General features: G+C 43.2%; 1 protein-coding gene across 2 annotated transcripts; it reads right to left on the bottom strand.

The window, feature by feature from the left end:
• Window positions 1-237: 237 nt before the first annotated feature.
• On the bottom strand, window positions 238-19,346 carry LOC137537678 (carbohydrate sulfotransferase 4-like). 2 transcript variants are annotated; one of them, XR_011024654.1, is made up of 2 exons: window positions 5,286-5,371; window positions 238-680 (listed from the first exon to the last, which is right to left on the bottom strand). XR_011024654.1 is itself a non-coding variant. In XM_068259604.1 (2 exons), coding segments are annotated over exons 1-2 (1,104 nt in total). In that variant the 5' UTR covers window positions 19,301-19,346; the 3' UTR covers window positions 238-679. The 2 variants fall into 2 exon arrangements, 1 of the variants encoding a protein (XP_068115705.1); XM_068259604.1 differs by lacking the exon at window positions 5,286-5,371 and adding an exon at window positions 18,198-19,346.
• Between the last annotated feature and the right edge of the window lie 2,405 nt (window positions 19,347-21,751).

The raw sequence follows: 21,751 nt of genomic DNA, 5'->3' as shown, positions 1-21,751 counted from the left end.
GCTTCCCCCTCCTGTCCTGCCTGCACAGTGCACAGGCCTCTGTGGGAGGCCTTGGTGACACCCCCTGGGGCGCCCGACACCCGGTGCGGGGCGCCCCATGCCGCCCTATGGTAGGAACGCCACTGCAGGGGTATGAATAATTATGGGCAGCACTGTTGACTAACTTAGAAGAAACATAGTAAGATATTGGCTTGGAACAGAGTTATTTATTTTTTTTCCTTTTTAAGTTAGCCAATAATAATAGGTATCATCCTCCTGTATAACTGATGTGGACAATAATTGTGCGATTTCTGGTGATGTGTTAAGTTGCTCATACACCACTCAATGTTCCTGCTTGATTGACTATTCTATCATTTTATTGAATCAGAGGAGAATTGATTATTTTTCCATTCTGCTAGAATGATGGAATTTGACTGATGTACTGTCAAATCAACTCAATCGGGCAGGATGACCAAATATTGGTAGACTACAATGGAATCGGCTAACGTTCACAAGATTTCGATACACAGATTGGATTTTTGGTGTTGGAGCATGGGGGGGGCACAACATGGTTCAGCTCGATTAGTGAAGGAGAATCCTATAAAATCTTGCTTGTAGTGTGTGGGGCTCTAGTAGATCGACTTTCCATTAACCACAGTGTAGTTGATTATTTGATGGGAACACGAGTACTGTATGGGTACCTTAAAGTGAACACAAGGTGAGAGTGATAGAGAGGCTGCCATATAATTACAATTAATAAATAAACCAAATACAATAGTTACATTTTAGTATAATTCTTTTTTTATACACATTTTATTTTATTTTTTTTGTTGTCTTTGAAACATAACCATGTATAAACGTACAAATAGAAATAGAGATGGCCCGAACCTCCGATTTTCCCTAATTGCCCGAACCGCAATAGACTTCAATGGGGAGGCGAACTTTGAAAACTAGAAACACTTATGCTGGCCACAAAAGTGATGGAAAAGATGTTTCAAGGGGTCTAACACCTGGAGGGGGGCATGGCGGAGTGGGATACATGGCCAAAGTCCCGGGGGAAAATCTGGATGTGACGCAAAGCAGCGTTTTAAGGGCAGAAATCACATTGAATGCTAAATTGCAGGCCTAACGTGCTTTAAAACATCTTGCATGTGTATAGATCAATCAGGGAGTGTAATTAGAGTACTGCTTCACACTGACACACCGAACTCGCTGTGTAACGCACCGCAAACATCTGTTTGCGTAGTGACGGCCATGCTGGACTGGTGTGCACCATGGCAAGATTGCTCTTCCTCACTCAGTGATGTCAGGTAATGTCTGACTGCCTTATCAACCTTCAATGGTTCTTTCTCTACCATTGTTAAAGCTTACATCTATTTTTTTTAAATACTTGTTCTGCTTGCTGTTCAGCACCTGCAACGAGAATCTCTTATGGAGGGCTAGTCTGCCATTGTTCGATTCCGGTCCAGAGTGGGAGCCTAAGAAATGGCTACCACCACCACATATCCAAGTAAGGCAGCAGGCACGCTGTGGGCAAAGGAGCAGGAACGGCTACCATACATCCAAGGAAGGCAGCAGGCATGGCATGCACGTCCCATGGTAGTGACCAAAAATAACAATACAGGAGGAGTTTTGAGGCCCTACTGTATATGACACTGATAGACTGTACTACCTGTAACGAGAATCTGTTATGGAGGGCAAGTCTGCCATCCATACAAGTGAAAGGTATGCAGTGACTGCAAACAGCTGTTTGTGTAGTGACGGCCGTGCTGGACTGGTGCGCACCATGACGAGGGTGCAGGTGATGGCGGCTTTCCAGCTCATATGGTCGCCGGGCTGAGGTAGCTGAATGACAGAACAGTGACTGTCCAGCTGATCAAATTTGGTCTGTCCACAATGAAGCAATGACCTTATCTTTGGTGTGCCACCCCCGAGACACTCATATAGCCGGCGGTCATTGCTAATACAATGTGCAGTCACACAGGTGCAGTTAACAGGTATGCACGGATTGGTATATCACACTGCGCGCACTCACATAGGTATGTGAGTGCACTGAACACAATAGGTAGGTATATGCAGTGACGAGGTGGGTGCACTGAACACAATAGGTAGGTATATTACAATGTGCACCTGTCACACACAGACAGGTAGCGGACAGGCACAGTGATACTGCGTGCGCACACGTAGGTGGGTGGGTGCACAGTGAACAGGTAGGTATATGCAGTGATGGGTAATGTGCACCTGTCACACACACTCAGGTAGTCGCTGAATGTGCTGGGCCTGGCTGGCAATGGCACACACACAGTATGAATTATCAAGGCTGTCTATGCAACACAAGTATCAGTGGGACACACAGAAAAAAAAATAGATCACAAGAACAAGATTAGCTTTCAAAAGAGCTGTTGTGGGGTGCAATTTTAGCAATAAGAATCAGCAAGGAGCAAGCTAAGAAGCCTACAAGAGCCTAACTAATCTTTCCCTATGAGAGAGTCTGCAGCAGCTGTCCCTTCTCTATTTACTGCGGGCACACAAGTGAGTAAAATGGCCGGCGATACCTGCCTTTTATAAGGGGGGGGAGTGGCTCCAGGAGGGAGTGTAGCCTGATTGGCTACAAATGTGCCTGCTGACTGTGATGTAGAGGATCAAAGTTGACCCTAATGGTGCACTATGGGGGCGAACCGAACTTCTGGAAAAGTTTGCGGTTCTCCGCGATCGCGAACCCCCGGAAGATCGCCTGGAACCGTTCACCAGCGAACCGTTCGGGCCATCTCTAATTAGTGTATACAGCTGAAACTTCTTAGCTGACATTGAATTTTATCTCTAACCAGAATTAACCCCTTCCCCTACCCCACTCCCAATCCCTTCCACTCTGATGCTCCTCTCTATTGTATAGGCAAATAACATCATATAGCATAATATGTACTTTTAGCATCACAGGAGTCATGACAGTAGCAGTGAATAGCATTAGATTCAGGTGTTTATCAAGGTGGGCAACTAGAACACGGGATTTTTAGCTTTCCCAGCGAGCCTGAAAGGTCCGCATTGCAGTACCAAGAGGTTAGTCAGAATGGCGACATATAATCATGAAGATTTGTTCCCACATAAGTGTGCTCAATGAAAGGCCTCCATTTTTTAAAGGAGGATTTAGTTTTCTTTTCTTTATGTAATAGGGCTTCCAGCCTGTCCATTGCAAGTAGTTGAGAGAGTTACTCTTGTAAGTCTCAGACAGTTGGAGATGTTGGGTAAATCCAGCAATTATAGATTGTTTTACGTGCTGCAATCATTATAAGGTGGGTCAGGTCTGAGGGTTTAGGTTGTGGTTGTAAGGATCCCTACTGTGGCGTATTCTGTCCGTTGCAGTGGAGCTGCTAACGGACAGTTCTGGCTTATCTGCCTGCATTCGGTTGTGATGCAATGGGTCTCATTGTCATTTGCAATCGCTCTGCAGTTCTGGGCAGCTCAGGATGCTGTCCTCATTCCACCAATTACTTGTTGCAGCTGAGCTGCGGCCAGATGGCCCTGGATTTCCTGCATGCATGTTACATAATTCTGCATGCATTTCTAATGGGGGTCCTTTGCATTTACAGCCAGCTAGCAAATGGTAATCAAGCCAGCTCAGGATTGAGTGATTACCATTCAGCTGTGTGGAGATTTGCATATCTGCATCCATTGGCTGATGCCAGCATAAGTCTGCCTCCCATTTCATACCCCGCCCGTCATAGTGGTCAGTACGCTGATCTACTGGGCACCTTGTTACTCAGTATAGTTCTGTTATTGTAGTTCTATGCGAACTTATTACTTGTGCTTTAGCTAGTTCTTGATAAATATATTTGCAGACTTGCTAATATATATTTATCCGTTAGTTGAGCCGTTTGTCATTTGTCTTATCATTGTGTATTGCCTAGTTCCATGCTTGATAAGCATTCGCTGCATCCGTGGTGTATCAGTGAAGTCCATTATCCAGGTAGCTTGGATTCTGCCATCACCACGTTGGTGACTGGTATTATTCCTGCTACTCTAGTTTCTGGGAACAGAACTATACGCTGCAGTTACTATTAGTTACGTTCTATCCTGTGCGTACGTACAAAAAGGGCGCCCGGACAAAAAGGGCGCGGGGTGTAAACTCTAAATAATAATTAATCATTAATAGGGTTTATAAAAATAGTGTGCTATATTTCGTTTACAAATAAGGTTTAACAAAATTATAAATCGTTAAATAATGTTTATGAAGTCGGAAATTGTGAAAACGTTAATCTTCCCTGTTTCTAAAGTTAAACTTATAATTACGTTTATGAAAAAAACAAGAATATATGTTTAATTGTAATAATTCTATATTATTGTGAATAACCTTCATTTACGGTTTGTTCTTATAATAAAATCTGAAAATATTCTTTATAACGATGATATAAATATAACTACGTTCGTAATAAGTGTTGTAAAACATTAGTAATTATTACTAAAATTTTACTAAAACTATACCTAAGCCAACTCTTACACAGAACCCTCCCTGTACCTATCCCTAACCCCTAGACCCCCCTGTTGGTGCCTAAACCTAAGACCCCCCCTGTTGGTGATTAAACCTAAGATCCCCCTGTTGGTGCCTAAACCTAAGACCCCCCTGTTGGTGCCTAAACCTAAGACCCCCCTGTTGGTGCCTAAACCTAAGACCCCCCCCCTGTTGGTGCCTAAGTAACCCTCCCTGTACCTACCCCTAACCCCTAGACCCCCCTGGTGGTGCCTAAACCTAAGACCCCCCTGGTGGTGCCTAAACCTAAGACCCCCCTTTATTATGTGGGTAGTAATGTTTTACTAATTGTGGATGCAAAAAATATTTTGCAATTTACGTTACGTACTGATCGCTTTATTTTGTGAATAATGTTTTACAAACAGTAAGGGATAAAACTTTAAATAATGTTTTAATTAGTTAAATAAGATAAATATGTTTAGTATTTTTATAAACGTTATTCAGCACGGGTGCATTTTATAAACGTAAATCACCACAAGAACAGTTATAAATCATTAAAAATCTCCTGGCGCCATTTGTAAACGTTATTTATGTCCTGCGCCCTTTTTTCCTGCTCGGCGCCCATTAAACGCTATTTATTATGAGAGTGAATGGCGGCGCCCTTTTTGTCCACTAGCGGCATGCGCCCTTTTTTCCCGCTTCCCTATCGTGTAGTCTTGCTTGGGTGGATGCTTGCTGGCAGAGGCGGCCTTTGGGGGGGGGCCACTGGGGCGGTCGCCCCAGGCCCCGCGTCTGAAGGAGGCCCCGCGGTCAGACAGTATAGGGAATTTGCTGATATTACCTTCCGTGCGTTGCTATGAGCTCAGGAGAGCCCAACGCTGCCTCCATACACGCCCCCTCTGCTCCCGGCTAATAGAGGCAGTCAACACTTCTCTCTGCTTCAGCCTCCGCCTCTAAACCCGCCCCCTCCTCATAGCAGCAGCCAACAGCCTCCAGAGTAGTGTTTGCCATTTCCGTGAGGCCCCGCCTCTAACTCCGCCCCCCTCTCGGTCTGCCAGGCATGAGGGCGACAGAGAGACTATGTTCTACTGCGTGGCTGTGTCCCCCTGACTCCCCCAGACAGAGAGACTCGAGCAAGAGCTGCAGCCAGTGAGTGGACACAGGCAGGAGGGCACACACGAGAGAGAGAGAGAGAGAGAGAGAGAGAGAGTGTGACAGGCACAGCCAGCCAGCTCTGAGGACACAGGCAGCAGCAGCAGCAGAATTACCAGGGATCTGTGGTGGGCACAGAAGAGGTGACAACACATGGGTCAGAGAGACACACACACAGTTTGTGTGCCTGATGCAGCAGTTGCGGCAGTAGCAATAAATGATGAGCATCTAACAATCATGCTGTGCTGCTGCATTGCTCTTTTTTTTTTTTTCCTTTTTTTTACTGATTTTAAAATAGTGTTTTTCTATTATATACATGTGTGGTGTTGGAAATGAGGGGATTTCTGGGGCTAAACATGACTGATAGCATGGTATTGATAAGCTGCCTGCTTATCAATATCATGCTGTGGCCCCAGAAATCCCCTCTTCCCCACTGAGACCACTCATGTATATAGGAAACACACACAGAAAATCTGCTAGTTTCATATTCCAGCCAGCTATCAGCACAGCACATTGGAATGTGGAAGATTTACAGCACTTGCCTAACAAGAGGGAAGCCTTCTATAGAGGCTTCCCATAGCGTCCCCGATTGTTCGTCTGGTCTCTGTTGCCCACTGGAGTCCCAGGAGTGGGACTTTGAAGCCACGTGGGTGGCCAAGTCGATGTGGGGGCATCACTGTCTTACCGGCAAAATTAGCCTGCCTGCGCCGGTGCGCCCAGAGCCCTGATGGAAGGGGATAGAGAGGACCAATCCAGCAGCACAGGTAGGCAAAAAGCTCCGCCCCACCGACCCCTTTCCTGTCCAGTGTCCAAGCAGCCAACCAGTATGTGTTTTCAGGTGACAGGCGGGGAGGGGGTGGAGGAAACAGCCCTGTGTGGTGTGTGTTAACTTTGCACTGGATTCTGTGTGGTGTGTGTACTTGCCCTGGATTGTGTGTGTGTGTGTGTGTGTGTATATATATATATATATATATATATATAATATATATAATAATGTACTAGCCAAGGATCCTGTGTGTGTGTGTGTGTGTGTGTGTGTGTGTGTGTGTGTGTGTGTGTGTGTGTGTGTGTGTGAACTTGCACTGAATACTGTGTGTGTGTTATGTGTGTGTGTGTGTGAATTTGCACTGGATCCTGTTGGTGTGTGTGTGTGTGGTGTGTGTGTGTGAACTTGCACTGGATCCTGTGAGTGTGGTTGGTGTGTGTGTGTGTGTGTGTGAACTTGCACTGGATCCTGTGGGTGTGTGGTGTGGTGTGTGTGTGTATGTATTAACTTGAACTGGATCCTGTGTTTTTGTGTGTGGCGTGTGTGTTAAAGTGCACTGGACCCAGGACCTTTTTTTTGTTTAATCCTCCCCATGAGGATTTGTAACGCAGTGTGCCATTGAGGGGAGCGCCATTGCTTACGAGGGGGCTGCTCCTCTATCCCCTCCGCCCATGCGGAGTGTGCCATGAGAGTCCAAAGCAATTGGGAGTTCAAAGATTCCACCTCTGGAGCATGTTTCCAACTGTCGCTGTGCATGTCATACATCACCTTGCCGGGAGATGTACTCAAATCTACGAACTACACCTCCCAGAATGCATTGCAACGGCCAGGAGCACATTGCACAGGTGAAATCTTTTAACTCCTGGTCACAGCAGACTCCCACGACGCAGCCCACAAAGATAGAAGGCTAGAGAAGCAGCCTCCCATAGTTAAGCAATGGCTCATGTCTAGGCTGCAAGTTGACTTTTTTTCATAGGGTGACAAATGAAAGACTGGCTATGTCACGTGTGCGAGTTCACAGGCAGATGCTGGTGGGTAAGAAAAAGGGGGCGTGTCTTTTGGGGGTGTAGTTTGTAGTGAAGGGCGGGGTTTAGGGTGCCAGAACGTCTGTGCCTATAGGCTCCTGAATCGTAAATCCGGCCCTGTATATAGGGGACATGATATCTGCATTTTACCTGTGAGGGGCATAATATCTGCATTACAATTATTTTCAGGCAGGCGCCCCTGCCCGCAGTTATGCCTTGCTGCACTCGCACTGAAAACCCTGTTCTTCTGCTTGAGCTGGAGATGGATGCTAGGCTACCTTGGAGAGCTGGGAATGGTTTCTAGGCTGACTGAGGAGCTGGGGATGAGTACTAGACTGGCTGGGGAGCTGGGGAAGGAGTACTAGACTGGCTGGGGAGCTGGGGAAGGAGTACTAGGCTGACAGAGGAGTTGGGGATGGGTACTAGGCTGGTTCTGGAGCATGTCTGGCTAGAGATACAAACTTTGGTCTCCAAACCTTGTATCTCTATCCAGACACACTCCCCAGTCAACCTAGCACCTATCCCCAGACAGTCAGGTACACACCCCTAGCTCCCCAGCCAGCCTGTACCTATCCCAAGTTCCCCAGCCAGCCTTTACCTATCCTTAGCTCCCCAGCCAGCTTAGTACCCATCCCCAGTATATTGGTTGGCTTAGTGGCTTTTAACAAACTTAATTGTTTTTAAACAATAATAAGGGATACTGCATTAGAGGTGGACAAGCCAGTGAGCGTGGTGTTACGGTACATGACCTCCACCTATGGCTCTAGGCCCCGCGTATGACACTCGCCCCAGGCCCCGCATACTCTAAGGCCGCCTCTGCTTGCTGGTGACTGTTGTTAGCCTGCTTGCTCTGCTTCTGTGGACGTGACTGTGAGCTGCGGTTGCTACTAGTTATGCTCCAATCTATAGTCCTGTCTTGTACCTGTCTGAATGCTTGCTATCGCTAAGGCAGCACAGTGCGAATTAAGGCAGCGCAACATCGCACTGCACTGCCATTGTGTTTTATTTGTAGCGATATCGGAAGCCCAGAGCTGCAGTTGCTCTGGGCAGCCTGTGTAACCTGTTCCACTCTCCAGCTCTTAGCCTTGTTGCGCTGGGTGGTCAGAAAGTAAAACACACCCCCCCCTCCCCCCCCCCCCCCCCCCCAGCATTGCAGTGCTACAGCTGATGGGGCTGGAATTTCTTCATAGGTAAATAAGCACAATAATGGGTTCTTCTGTAAAGATTTACCACATACATCATTAACCACTTGATGACCCAGCCTTTACCCCCCCTTAAGGACCAGTGCTAATTTCGCTGATCTGTGCTGGGTGGGCTCAACAGCCCCCAGCACAGATCAAACATTAGGCAGAGCGACCAGATCGCCCCCCTTTTTTCCGCAATAGTTGGATAATGTGCTGGGGGGGTCTGATCGCTCCTGCCTGCGTGTGGCCGGCGGGGGGGGGCACCTCAAAGCCCCCTCCACCGCAGGATTCCCCCTCTCCCTCTCCTCCCTCCCTTCCCCGGAGATCGGAGGCTGCACAGGAACGGATCTGTCCTGTGCAGCCTCTAACAGGCTCCTGCCTGTCATGTGACAGCGATCCCCGGCCGCTGATTGGCCGGGGATCGCTGATCTAGTACAACGCTGCTACTGTTAGCAGCGTTGTACAAATGTAAACAAAGCGGATTATTTCCGCTTGTGTTTACATTTAGCCTGTGAGCCGCGATCGGTGGCCCGCAGGCTATTCACGGAGCCCCCCACCGTGAATTGACAGGAAGCAGCCGGCTAATTAATTAGCCTGCAGCCGGCGTCGCTGGTCCTGCAGCTGCCACTTTGCCGACGCGCGTTATGAGTGCGCAGTCGGCAAGTGGTTAATGAAGATCATTACTACTGGGGTAGGTGGCTATCCAAGGGCAGGCCCAAAAGCAGTGGATCATATCTGCGGCCTGATGACCACACTTTGGACATGCCCCCTGATATCCAGCCGGTGGAGTTTTATATTTAATATTGAATGCATATTTTGCAAAGTATAGCATCGTAATATGTGACCCTCTCCAGGTCTCATTAATTATTAATTTGCGAAGTAGGTTATATCCTTGTAATATTTTGAATGGATAGATCCTGTGATCGATTTCGAAGAAGGTCCGACTGAATGGTAGATAATGACTTTCTTTCAGGGCCTGGTTTAACAAAGATGTCAAAATTTAAGAGTCTGGCAATAGAGCCTATATCTTTTAAATAGCTGTGAATGTATGACCTGACCTGGGCCAATGCTTGGTACTGTCTTTCAGGTATGTTATATTTGACTTTGAGCTCACGTAAAGTGTGCCATCTATGTTGTTCAAAATCAAAAATATTCCCTAGTCTAATAATCCTCTTTTGTTCCCACTCTGCAAACATATTATAATATTTGGCTGGACAGAAAGCTAGGTTACCATTCAGTGCCATGTATTTGGAAATACTCCAGGAAGTTTGAATAATTTGCGGACTTCCGTCCAAGTGACCACAGTATCTTTTGAAGAGTGTGTGATATCTAAGACGAGTGGGCATAACAGCCCAATTTGAGTGTAGTAGGCCTGCTCAGAACCAAGGGGCAGCGACATCTACCTCTAATAGTGTATTTGAGAAATATGAGGTGGAGGAGAGCCAATCTCTAGTATGTCGGAAGAGGCAAGCTAGATTATATCGTCTAACGTCAGGAATATTTAGTCCGCCTAGGTCTTAGGGTAGTTGTAGTCGCGTAAGTTTAATTCTAGCAAGTCTTGATTTCCAAATGAAAGTGGTAAAAGCTTTATTTAGCACTGTAATGTCCTTATGCTTGATAAGTAGTGGCAACGTCTGCATAGAGTATACGGTAGCAAGTGGCCAAAACTTACCATCTTAATCAGAGCAGCTCTTCCCATAAATCGTAGGGGAAGATTGGTCCATCTATGTAGTTGTTCAGTGATGGACTTAGAGGATAATTGAGATCATAGAGGGAAGATGGATTTTTTTTCCTATATGAATGCCTAAGTTTTAGTATAATTCTACCTAATAATAATGTATATATATATATATATATATATATATATATATATATATATATATATATATATATATATATATATATATATATATATATATATAGATATATAGATATATAGATATATAGATATATAGATATATAGATATATAGATATATAGATATATAGATATAGATATAGAGAGAGAGAGAGATAGCTATATATAGACATTGTCTATATCATTATGTACCCCTTGTTTTCCTACTTTGTACAGCGCCATGGAATATGCCGGCGCTTTATCAATAATAATAATAAAGAATAATAATATTAAAAACAAAGATGGAATTAGTATGGTATGTAAAAAATAATAAAAATAATATATATAATATTTTTTACATACCATACTAATTCCATCTTTGTTTTTAATATTATTATTCTTTATTATTATTGATAAAGCGCCGGCATATTCCATGGCGCTGTACAAAGTAGGAAAACAAGGGGTACATAATGATATAGACAATGATATACATCAAATATGGACACTGGTACAAAATGCTGAACTAGTGCTTACAATGACAGATGTAACATGATGAATAAAATGTATACCAGAGTGTGAGCTATGAAATGAACAACAAAATCCAAGACACATAAGGGTGAGAGAACCTTGCCCTTGTGAGCTTACAATCTAAAGAAATGGGGGGAACAAGAGGTGGGGAGGTCTGCGGTATGCATAAAGGCACAGTGCCTGTTAAGGTTATCTAGTGAGGAGTAAAACTAGAGAGGTTGAAGGGGAGTGGCCTAAATTAGAGCGCATACTTGTCCGAAAAATGAGTTTTGAGGGATAGTTTAAAAATGTCAGAGGTTGGAAAGTGACGGATGTGCTGTGGAAGGGCATTCCAGAGGAGGGGTGTGGCATGTGAGAAGTCTTGTAGATATGTGTGCGAGGAGGTAAAACATAATATACAAATGCTCAAACTCTTCCATAACTCTATCCTTTTTAGTGGTTTTACAAACCATAAATAAAGGTTCTTATGTAATGATGTAACGAAAGGCGTAAGCGCACATAGAATCTGATTATTGGTGATCTGCAGTATCCCCAACAATCCAGATGTATACCCGATTATTGATGACCTGCAGAATCACCAATAATACAAGTATGACTAACCTCTGGACACCTAGAACAGTGATAACAATAACGACAATGTCAATTTCACGAGATCGTGGAAATATCCACCACACAGCGATTCCTCAGAGGTGTGGCTACCTCTGAATGGGAACCGCGTGTGTGAGATCCTCTAAAGGCTAGAAGAGGAATCTCAGCCACAGGCAGTAACAATCTGCTAGGGCAGGCGTCTCAGAGAGGCAAGCCTCAGAGATAGCCCACCAGTGGGAGAAGTTCCACTGGAGGGAGAAAGGTCAGACAAGCAGAGGTTCGGCAACAGAAAGGCGGCAGCAGTACAGAAACAGAAGGCTGATTCAGAGTCGGTAAACAGGCAGGGTCGGCAACTTCAATCAGATAGGCAGAGGTACAAGATCGATTAGAATAAAGAGTAGTCAGGGATAGCCAGAGTCAAAACACAGGTAATATACAGATACAATCCTAAACTGAGGTGTGACGTCCTTGGTATCAACACCTAGGAACTGAACTAAGGTCTGAGCGTTAACACCAAAGTATTCACGACAGCAGACAAAGATCAACTGACAGGCAGGGTCTAAATACCCTTGGAAGACTCCCAGCTCCACCCCATTCATTCAACCAATCAGAAGGGCGGCTGGAGTCAGCTGACCGGCCAGTCAGCTGACTGCCCTTCTACAACCATAAAGGTCCTGTCGCCTCTCGCACGCGCTTGACCCTCAGCCTCTGTATACCAGAGAGGCCAGGCCCCAGGTCCGCACGCGAACGCTCACCAAAATGCCACCGGCTGTGTTGAGGGACCCGCCGCCATGTTACCGGCCGCGGCGGCGGTGTCCCCACTGCTCCGTGACACCAGCGCCGCGCTGGGAAAAGGAAACCGCCGGCTGTGATGCGCAGACCGCCATGTTGCCCAGCGCGGCGGCGGTGCCTCTGCCAACTCTTACAAATGAATAGTTACATTCAATTTTTTTTTCATGTTGAATGCAATTTGACAATCTATCACACACCATACAATTCTTGAAAAAAATAGTTGGTCTGAATTTTCTAGTGCTTGGTACACACGATACAATCTCCCATCAGATTGACGGTCGAATCAATCATTTCTGACAGGTCTGATCTGATTTCCAACAGTTTTTCTGATTGATTGATCCAAAATCAGATCAGACCCGTCAAAAATTATCGCTTTGACTGTCAATCTGACGGGAGATTGTATCGTGTGTACGAAGCACTAGTAAAATTCAGAATAACTTTACCAAGAATTGTGTTCCCATTCACCAATCAGAGTACCAGTAGTACTGTTCCGTACACAGGACAGTAAGGGGACAATAGTGGCCCCCAAAAAACTACACCTACAAATGTTTAACCACTTCCCCCTCTCCCAGGACAAGTATCTACGTCCCTGCAAAACACCACTGTACTGCGCAGGGACGGAGATACTCGTCCCTTGCCGCTGCGCACTCGCACTTACTCTAGGGAGCGCTCCTGTGCTCGTTCTTGCCACCGATTGTTAAAGGGGAGATGATTGCATGGGAACCCAATTCCAATTCCTTAATCTAAGTCCCCAAGTCAATAATCACTGGCATCAATGAGAAGCCGCAATCATTTGTAACTTCCGAAGTAACACAGCCACGCATTACTTCCTATTAATGTACTTATGGTACCCGAATAGGAAATAATGCGTGAGGACATCTTATGGCCAAATAGTAAAATTACACCTACATACATTTATTTTAATAAAAAGACCCACACTTACATTTAAAATTAACTCCTTCCCTCCCACACTCTCCCATCATACCCAAATACATTTTTTGCATTAAAAAAAAATGAAAATGGAAAAAAATACTTAAGTAGTTACCCTAGGGAGTGAACTTTTTTTTAATATGTATGTCAAGAGGGTAGATTACTGTTATTTTTAAAATTATGGGCTTATAAATAGTGATGGATGCAAAACTGAAAAAAATGCACCTTTTTATTACCAAATAAATATTGGCGCCATACACTGTACTAGGGAAATATTTTAAAACTATAATGGCCCAAAAACTGAGAAGAAATGATTTTTTTCCCACTTTTTTCTCTTATTATTCTCATCAAAATGCAATTAGAATAAAATAACTCTTAGAAAAAAGTACCACCTAAAGAAAGCCTAATTGGTGGCAAAAAAAAAACAAGATATAGATTGTTTCGTTGTAATAAGTACTAATAAAGTTATAGGCGGGTAAATGGAAAAAGTGCTGAAAAGTGAAAATTGTCCTGGTTTTTGGGGGAAAAAGCATTGGAAGTGAAGTAGTTACAGAAATAAAAATAAAAAATTACCTAATTTCCACCTCCTATTAATATAAACATAATTGCACTTTTTTTTTTAAGTGACAGTATAAAAAAATCATAAATTACTTTAGGGACACTTTTTTTTTTTTTTTTTACCATGTATGTCATTAGGGTATATCACTATTACTTTTGCAAATTAGGGCCTGTAATTATTGATCTACAGTAAAAAAAATGCAAACAGAAAAAATACACCGTTATTTCCAAATAAAATATTGTTGTGATGCATTGTACTAGGGACAGAATTTAAATGTTGTAATAACTGGGACAGATGGACAAACAAAACGTACTGATTGTATCTATCATAGCACATTTTATTTGAAAGGATACTGAACTGACGTGACATGATGAGATAGACATGTGTATGTAGAGTGCCTAGCACACTAATAACTATGCTGTTCCTTTTTTTCTTTCTCTGGCTGAAAGAGTTAAATATCAGGTATGTAATTGGCTGACTCAGTCCTGACCCAGACAGGAAGTGACTACAGTGTGACCCTCACTGACAAAAAAAAATCCCTTTTTACCTCTTTCTTGCTCTCAGAAGCCATTTTCTGCTAGGAAAGTTTTTTTTTTTATATAGTTGGAATTTCTTATCAGTAAGGGTTGCATTGTAGTCCCTTCCTGTCTGAGTCAGGACTGAGTCAGCCACTTACATACCTGATATTTAACTTTCAGGCAGATAAATAAAAAAAGGAACACAGCATAGTTATTTGTGTGCTAGGCACTGTACATACACATGTCTATCTCATCATGTCACATGTCAGTTTGGGTATTCTTTAAAATTATAATGGCTGAAAACTGATAGATTTTTTTTCAATTTTTTTTATTATTCCTTTTAAAATGCATCTAAAATAAAACAATTCTTAGCAAAAAGTACCATTCAAAAAAAAAGCCTAATATGTGACAAAAAAAAAATGTATAGATCATTTTGGTGTAATAAGTGGCGATAAAATTATCGCCACTTATTACACCATGAAATGAATGCGAGGAGCGTGAAAAGTGAAAATTGCTCTGGTTTTTAAAGGGAAATGCGTGGTGGGGAAGTATTTAATATACTATATTACTATAAGTGTTTAATATAGTGTTATGTAAATGCATGTTTGAAAATTGCTGTATAAGGTATATACATTCATGTTTAAGCATGTATGTAACTTTTAACATGGCAATAATTGGATTGTTTTTTTTTTCTTTTTAATTCTAGTAAATTGTGGACAAACACCACAATTTAAAGAGACACTGAAGTGAAAAATATATATGATATAATGAATTGGTTGTGTACTATGAATAATTACTAAAAGATTAGCAGCAAAGAAAATATTCTCATATTTTTATTTTCAGGTATATGGTGTTTTTTCTAACATTGCATCATTCTCTAATATGTGCAGATTACACAACACTCAGCATTCAAAATGATTCTTTCAGAGCAGCCTGTGAACTAATGACCTCTCCTCTAGCAGATAAAAAGAAAACTGTTCACTTATAGTTGAGATAATAAAAGTCAGAAGAAAGCCCTCTCCACGACTTTGAAAGTCGTAGAGATTAATGGCTTTTTTGCATAGAGATAACAACTGTAGTTTCTTAACTCTTCCTGTACTGGAAACAATTACACTGATGTATCTGATCTTAATGTTTTATTTCTTAGCTGTGCTACACATACAAATCATATCATAATTTTTTTTTCGCTTCAGTGTCTCTTTAAATAAATTATGCTATAATAAATCAATAACTGTGTGCTAGGGAAAAATTGCAACACTCATGTTAGTATAGAAAGAGAATTCCCATCAAAGGGCAACACTCAATTATGAATATGCATATGAATAGACATAATAAAAACCATTAAATCTAAACTAATCAGTGATGGCGGCTGATAATAAATGCAATAATTGTTCAAATTTATATATGTATATACTAGCTGATGGCCCGGCATTGCCCGGGTATGTATTTGGCTGGTGTTGGCTCCGCCCACTCTTTCTAACCCTATCTCACACATACTCAATGACCTAGTTTGTGAGCTTTGCGGTCTTTGGCATCAATAATTTGCATTGAAATTAAACAAATCTGATTGGCTGTTTGTGGCTCCACCCCCTTTTCTGAAATTGAACCCAAGTCACCCAACGACCAACTGTACCAGGTTTGAGGCCGGTGCCATTAACAGTGCAAGAATGGCAGCAATTAAATGTTCCCCTTGAAAATAAATAGGTGAACTTTGATTGGATTTTGTAGGCTCCACCCACTTTTCTGAATATTAATCCCAGTTACCCAGTGACCAACTGTGCAAAGTTTGAGAAACCCGCCATTAGCAGTGTAAGAATGGCTGCACTTTACATTTTCCCAGTGAAATTTGTATTTGTCTCCGCCCACTTTTTGGTTATGGGGATAAAAAGTGTCCTATATGTTACTCCAGGTAATGTACTATGTGTGTGCCAAATTTCATTCAAATCCTCTCAGTCATTGTTGCGTGATTAAGTAACAAACATGCAAACTTTCACATTTATAATATTAGTGAGATTAGTCAGATAAAATGATACAGCATAATGTCGGCAAAATAAACTCCATATGAACCTGCCTAAGAATCAGCAAACAGTGCAGTGCAAGAAAGTAAAACAGGAGGTTTTATTACCATTGTTATTTATATAGATATATTTTTTTTGTAATTTGAACAATTGGTTTGTCAGTGTTTAATTTATTTTTTTTTTTTCTTTTTTCATTTGCCTACTGACCAGTGTTGTAAAATCAAAACTTAGCAAAATTATAAACCACTTGAACAAGAAAATCTCACTAATATTAATGCGAAAGTTTGGATGTTTGTTACTCAATCACGCAACATTGGCTGAACGGATTTGAATGAAATTTGGCACACACATAGTACATTACCTGAAATATCATATTGGATACTTTTTATAACCATAACCAAAAAGTGGGCGGAGAAATGTCACTAGGAAAATGTAACCTTCAGCCCTTCTTACACTGTTTATGGCAGCGGTCTCAAACTTTGCACAGTTGGCGACCGGGTGACTGGGATTAATATTCAGTAAAGTGGGTGGAGCCTACAAAAGCCAATCAAAATTCACCTGTGGATTTTCAAGAGGAATATTGAATTGCTGCCATTCCTGCACTGTTAAAGTGAATGGGAACCACATTTTTTAAAAAATGAAGCAAATACTTACCTAAGGAGAGGGAAGGCTCTGGGTCGTATAGAGCCTTCCGTCTCCTCTCTCTGTGCTCTCTATCCTGTGCTGGCTCCCTCCCGTTTCAATTCCCCACCAAAAGGGTATTTGGAAGTCTTCGGCAGCCGTGTCCTCCCGAAGACGTGCGGCTCCATACTGCACAGGCGCGAGCGTGCAAGAGAGCGTGCTTGCACAGGCACAGTACAGGGCCGCTCCTTCTTCAGGAGCACTCGGGCTCCCTGAAGACTTCTGAAGCCTCCTTCGGCCGGGTAAAGCAGTATTTGACTAATTTAGTCAAATACTGCTACCGGGCGAGCCAGCATTGGAACAAGGGGACACAGGAGCGGGAAGGCTCTATAGGACCCAGAGCCTTCCCTCTCCTTGGGTAAGTAAGTATATGTCTCACTTTTCTTAAATGTGGTTCCCATTCACTTTAATGGCACAAGCCTCAAACCTGGTACAGTTCGTCATTGGGTGACTGGGGTTCGATTTCAGAAAAGCCACAACCAGCCAATTAGATCCGTTTAATTTCAATGCAAATTATTGATGCCAAAGACCCCAAAGCTCACAAACTAGCTCATTGAGTAATTGTGTGTTAGGTTTAGAAAAAGTGGGCGAGGCCAACACCAGCCAAATACATACCCGGGCAATGCCAGGGCATCAGTGGGCGGAGACAAATACAAATTTCACTGGGAAAATGTAAACTGCAGCCATTCTTACACTGTTTATGGTAGGGTTTTCAGACTTTGTACAGTTGGTCACTGGGTGACTGGGATTAATATTCAGCAAAGTGGGTAGAGCTGACAAAAGCCAATCAAAATTCACCTATTGATTTTCAAGGGGAATATTTAATTGCTGCCATTCTTGCACTGTTATTGGCACAAGCTTCAAACCTGGTACAGTTGGTCATTGGGTGACTGAGGTTTCAAATTCAGAAAAGGGGGTGGAGCCACGGCCAATCAGATTTGTTTCATTTCAATGCAAATTATTGATGCCAAAGACAGCAAGCCTTACAAACTAGGTCATACAGTAATTGAGTAATTGTGTGTTTGGGTTAGTAAAAGTAGGTGGAGCCAACACCAGCCAAATACATACCCGGGCAACGCCAGGCCATCAGCTGGCAAAAAAATAAACATCTAATGATCTCCTTCTCATCATAAATTTTGATTTAAAATAAATAAAAGATTTCCATTAGGTTACAAACTATGTAGCTGTTTGCTCAGTCTTGTCCTTTTGTGGTATGGGCAGCACTAAATCCAAAGATAAGTTTTTCTGCTCATTTTCATTTGTAAGTGGCCTGTACCCGAACATGGCCATTGCCTCCGGACAAATGTCTTGCACCTTTCTTACTTCCTCAAATGAAAGGGCCGTCCTCCATGCTCTAGAAATATTTACTGCGTCTTGGGACGAGATAACAAAACTATGTCCATGGCCATTATTGCCATGTGTGATACTGTGGACCCATTCTTCCAGTCTTGGGGTAAAACGAAGGTTAGCAAATTGGTACATCTCCTTGGCCTTCCCCACTGGGTCTTTGACGACATCCTCATAGCGCACCATCATGTAGCGCCCGTGCAAGTCACTGGTGATGTCTCTGATCCCTGTGTCGTATATCTCTGCTTGACTTTTGCAGATAACTTGCATTAAGTTGTAAGGTGTGTCCGGCTTTTTCATGTTGTTTGCTCCTATGAGGATACTGTTGTCACGTGATAGCGCAAAAGTGACCATTTTTCGGGACTTAAAGACAGCCCGGGGGTCCCGCACCAAGTGGAGTATTTTGAGATTGAGGAAAGGGTCTTGAAGCAATGGATAAAGCACTTTTAAGTCAAAAAATCTCACTTCTTTAAACACAATATGACTGTAGGTTTTGCATGCTTTCTCAATGGTGTCAAAGGTGTAATTGGCACAATGCTTCTTGCAGCTTAATTGTGGTATGATGTCGTGCCGATTAAAAGAGTCACAAGCAGGTGGTGAGCACAAGGCCCGGCTCGTCTCCCACTGAAAGAGAGAAGACTTGGTCCTTTTTAGGGGCAGGTATGCATCATATACGGACATGTTACAGAGGAATAAGGACCAAACAAGATCCCGAATAACCATGTGTAAGACATTAAGAGAGTTCTGACCCATCCTAACCCACACGTGCCATGCTGGCTCCATCAAGTAGAAGGTATCAGGGTGTTGGCTGAAGAGCTGACCAATGAAGGATGACCCGGACCTCCATGATGATAAGATGAGGATATGTATAGGCTTGGGTTCGGGTATGAGGGGTGAATGGTGAAGATGAAGGTTAAAGTACATCAACCCCATGACTGAAGTTGCAACAACTAGAAAGAAGATGAACTTGCGTGGAGTGATCCTAACCATCTTTGTCGAATCTGAAAAGAATAAAGAAAGCAGTTATTCCCACTTCTAGTGTGTGGACCTAATTCACTGAGCAGCTGCTGTACAATGCAGAACTGGGCAGAGCCTCATTGATCAAGAAATACTGGACTGTATTTATTATACAGTAGCAATAGAGGTTGCAACCGCATTGGGGCCCGTGGACCAGAGGGGACCCCGAAGTGCCCTCTCTCAACTGCAGTATTAGCTCTCTAATGGTCCTGTGCTCATAATAATCACTTCTATAGATGCTTTGAATAGTGGTAATCACTAACAAACTGTTCCCCATCCCCTTCTTGCACCTCTGACACTGTGGTTGCCATTGGCAGGTTTTGGTGCGCTGTATCAATTGTTATGTATAGAATGCTTGGAGGGCCCCAATGCAAAAACTTGCATCGGGCCCACCGCTCCTCACTTACGCCACTGATAAAAAGGTTATGATTAACTGTGCATCTACAGCCAACTTCAGGGTGGATATCTGAGGTGATCCAACAAACCTAGACCAGATTAGTTTAAAATGTCTACTGTAAAGTAGTTAGGTTTCAACACCTGGTGAGATGTATCATATCACACTCAGGGTTGCTGAGAGGTGTGTGAGTTAGTGGCTGTATAACTGCAACTGCAGGAAGAATTATTATTATTTAGTATTCTATAGTGCCGACATCTTCTGCAGCGCTTTACAGAGTATGTTTTGTCTTGTCACTGTCCCTCAGAGGAGCTCACAATCGAATCCCTACTGTAGTCATATGTCTATGAATGTATTGTGCAGTGTATGTATCATAGTTTATGGCCAATTTAGGGGAAGCCAATTAACTTATCTGTATGTTTTTGGGATATGGGGGAAAACCGGAGTGCCCGGAGGAAACCCATGCAGACATGGGGAGAACATACAAACTCTGTGCAGATAGTGACTTGGCTGGGATTTGAACCGGGGACACAGCGCTATAAGGTGAGAGCGCCAACCAATAAGTCCAGAATTGTCTGAGTTTATCTTAAAAAAAAAAAAAGAAACCATCTTAGAGATCTTGTCATGTCAGTGGCGTACCTAGGGAATTTGACACCCGGTGCTGATTAGTTACACACACACCCCCACCCAAACAACCAATTTTTTGATGGGAGGGTTGATGGGTTTGGGCGCCAAGCGTGTCGCTGCAAATTTTGGGGGAAAAGGATGTATTAGGATGTGGATGGAGCAAACCGTTATGCAACTCTGTACTCTATACAGCAATGCAGAATATGTCAGTGCTATAATAATACACAATAATAATATGGTAGGACATTAGACTATGACTATGGTATGGTTAAATTGTGAGCTCCTCGAAGGACAGTCAGAAAAGGGGGGCATCCAAAAGAGGGGGGTGCATATGAGGGGGGGGGGGGATAAAAAGGAGGTAGAGGCGTAAGTCAGAAAGCCTAGTGGGAGAGAAGAAATGGCAGAAAGACCTCTCACCAGGACTGCAAATATCACCCATGCTGTTTGGCAGGGGAATGCTGTTAAAAGAAGCCACTAAAATCTGAAAAGAGGGAAGGGTTATGGGGGAAGACAACAGGGTGGGAGGGAAAGCTGGGAAAAGAGATAAGATTACCTCCAATCTAGCTAATCTAAATTGCCTGGAGCTTTCGTCTCTGCTCACTACAGAAGTCAGCTGTCAGAACCTGTATCACTGTCTTCTGCAACAACAGACTGCCCTGCATTATTGATAAATTACTCTGATCTGGATAAATAATCAATAGTCCAGGGCTCTCTGGTATTACAGCAGCCAGTGCACATGGTTACTAATGACAGGCAACTTCTGAATCACTAAATGTCCCAGCTGGAGCACAGCAATCATTCTCTCTCCTCACCCTGCTGCTCTGCCCCTTCACTCACTGCAGGATGTGTGTAGAGAGTGAGGAGACATGTTGCCTTCAGGACAGGAAGGGAAGAGAGGGGTGCTACATCTAGTGCAGGAAGTAGTACAGTCCCTTGCCTGCACTGTCTGGACAACATTTGGGAAAATAGCAGCAAACTATGAAAAATGTGAATCCCAGGTGGAAGAACACAGTGACTGAGCACCACAGCGGCACCCCTAGCCATGGCTACACCCGGTGCTGTGAGCACCTGCAGCCAAATGATAGTACCTGTGTCATGTCCAGGGTCTATTTATTTTTAGTTATTATACAATACTTTATACTTATTAAAGTATTTTCCAACATTGCCACAGGTTTAATTGCATTGTGGTGGAACAATTGCCTTCTCCAGCATAGTTGTTTCTCAATCTTTTTTTTTTATTATTTATTTATTTTTTTCTTCTTCCAAACTCGGCGTACCATTTGTACTGTACCCAACTCGGTCAAACATGCTTCATTGAAGCCCTCTTATGTTGGGTTAATTTCGCA

This window comes from Hyperolius riggenbachi, chromosome 11 (genome assembly GCF_040937935.1).
Source record: "Hyperolius riggenbachi isolate aHypRig1 chromosome 11, aHypRig1.pri, whole genome shotgun sequence".
Lineage (NCBI taxonomy): Eukaryota > Metazoa > Chordata > Amphibia > Anura > Hyperoliidae > Hyperolius > Hyperolius riggenbachi.
Note: the sequence above shows the minus strand (reverse complement) of the source record. Positions and strands in the feature narration are given on the sequence as shown.

Coding starts and splice junctions, on each gene's coding strand:
- LOC137537678 (XM_068259604.1), bottom strand. CDS start 19,300: ATGGGGTTGATGTACTTTAACCTTCATCTTCACCATTCACCCCTCATA.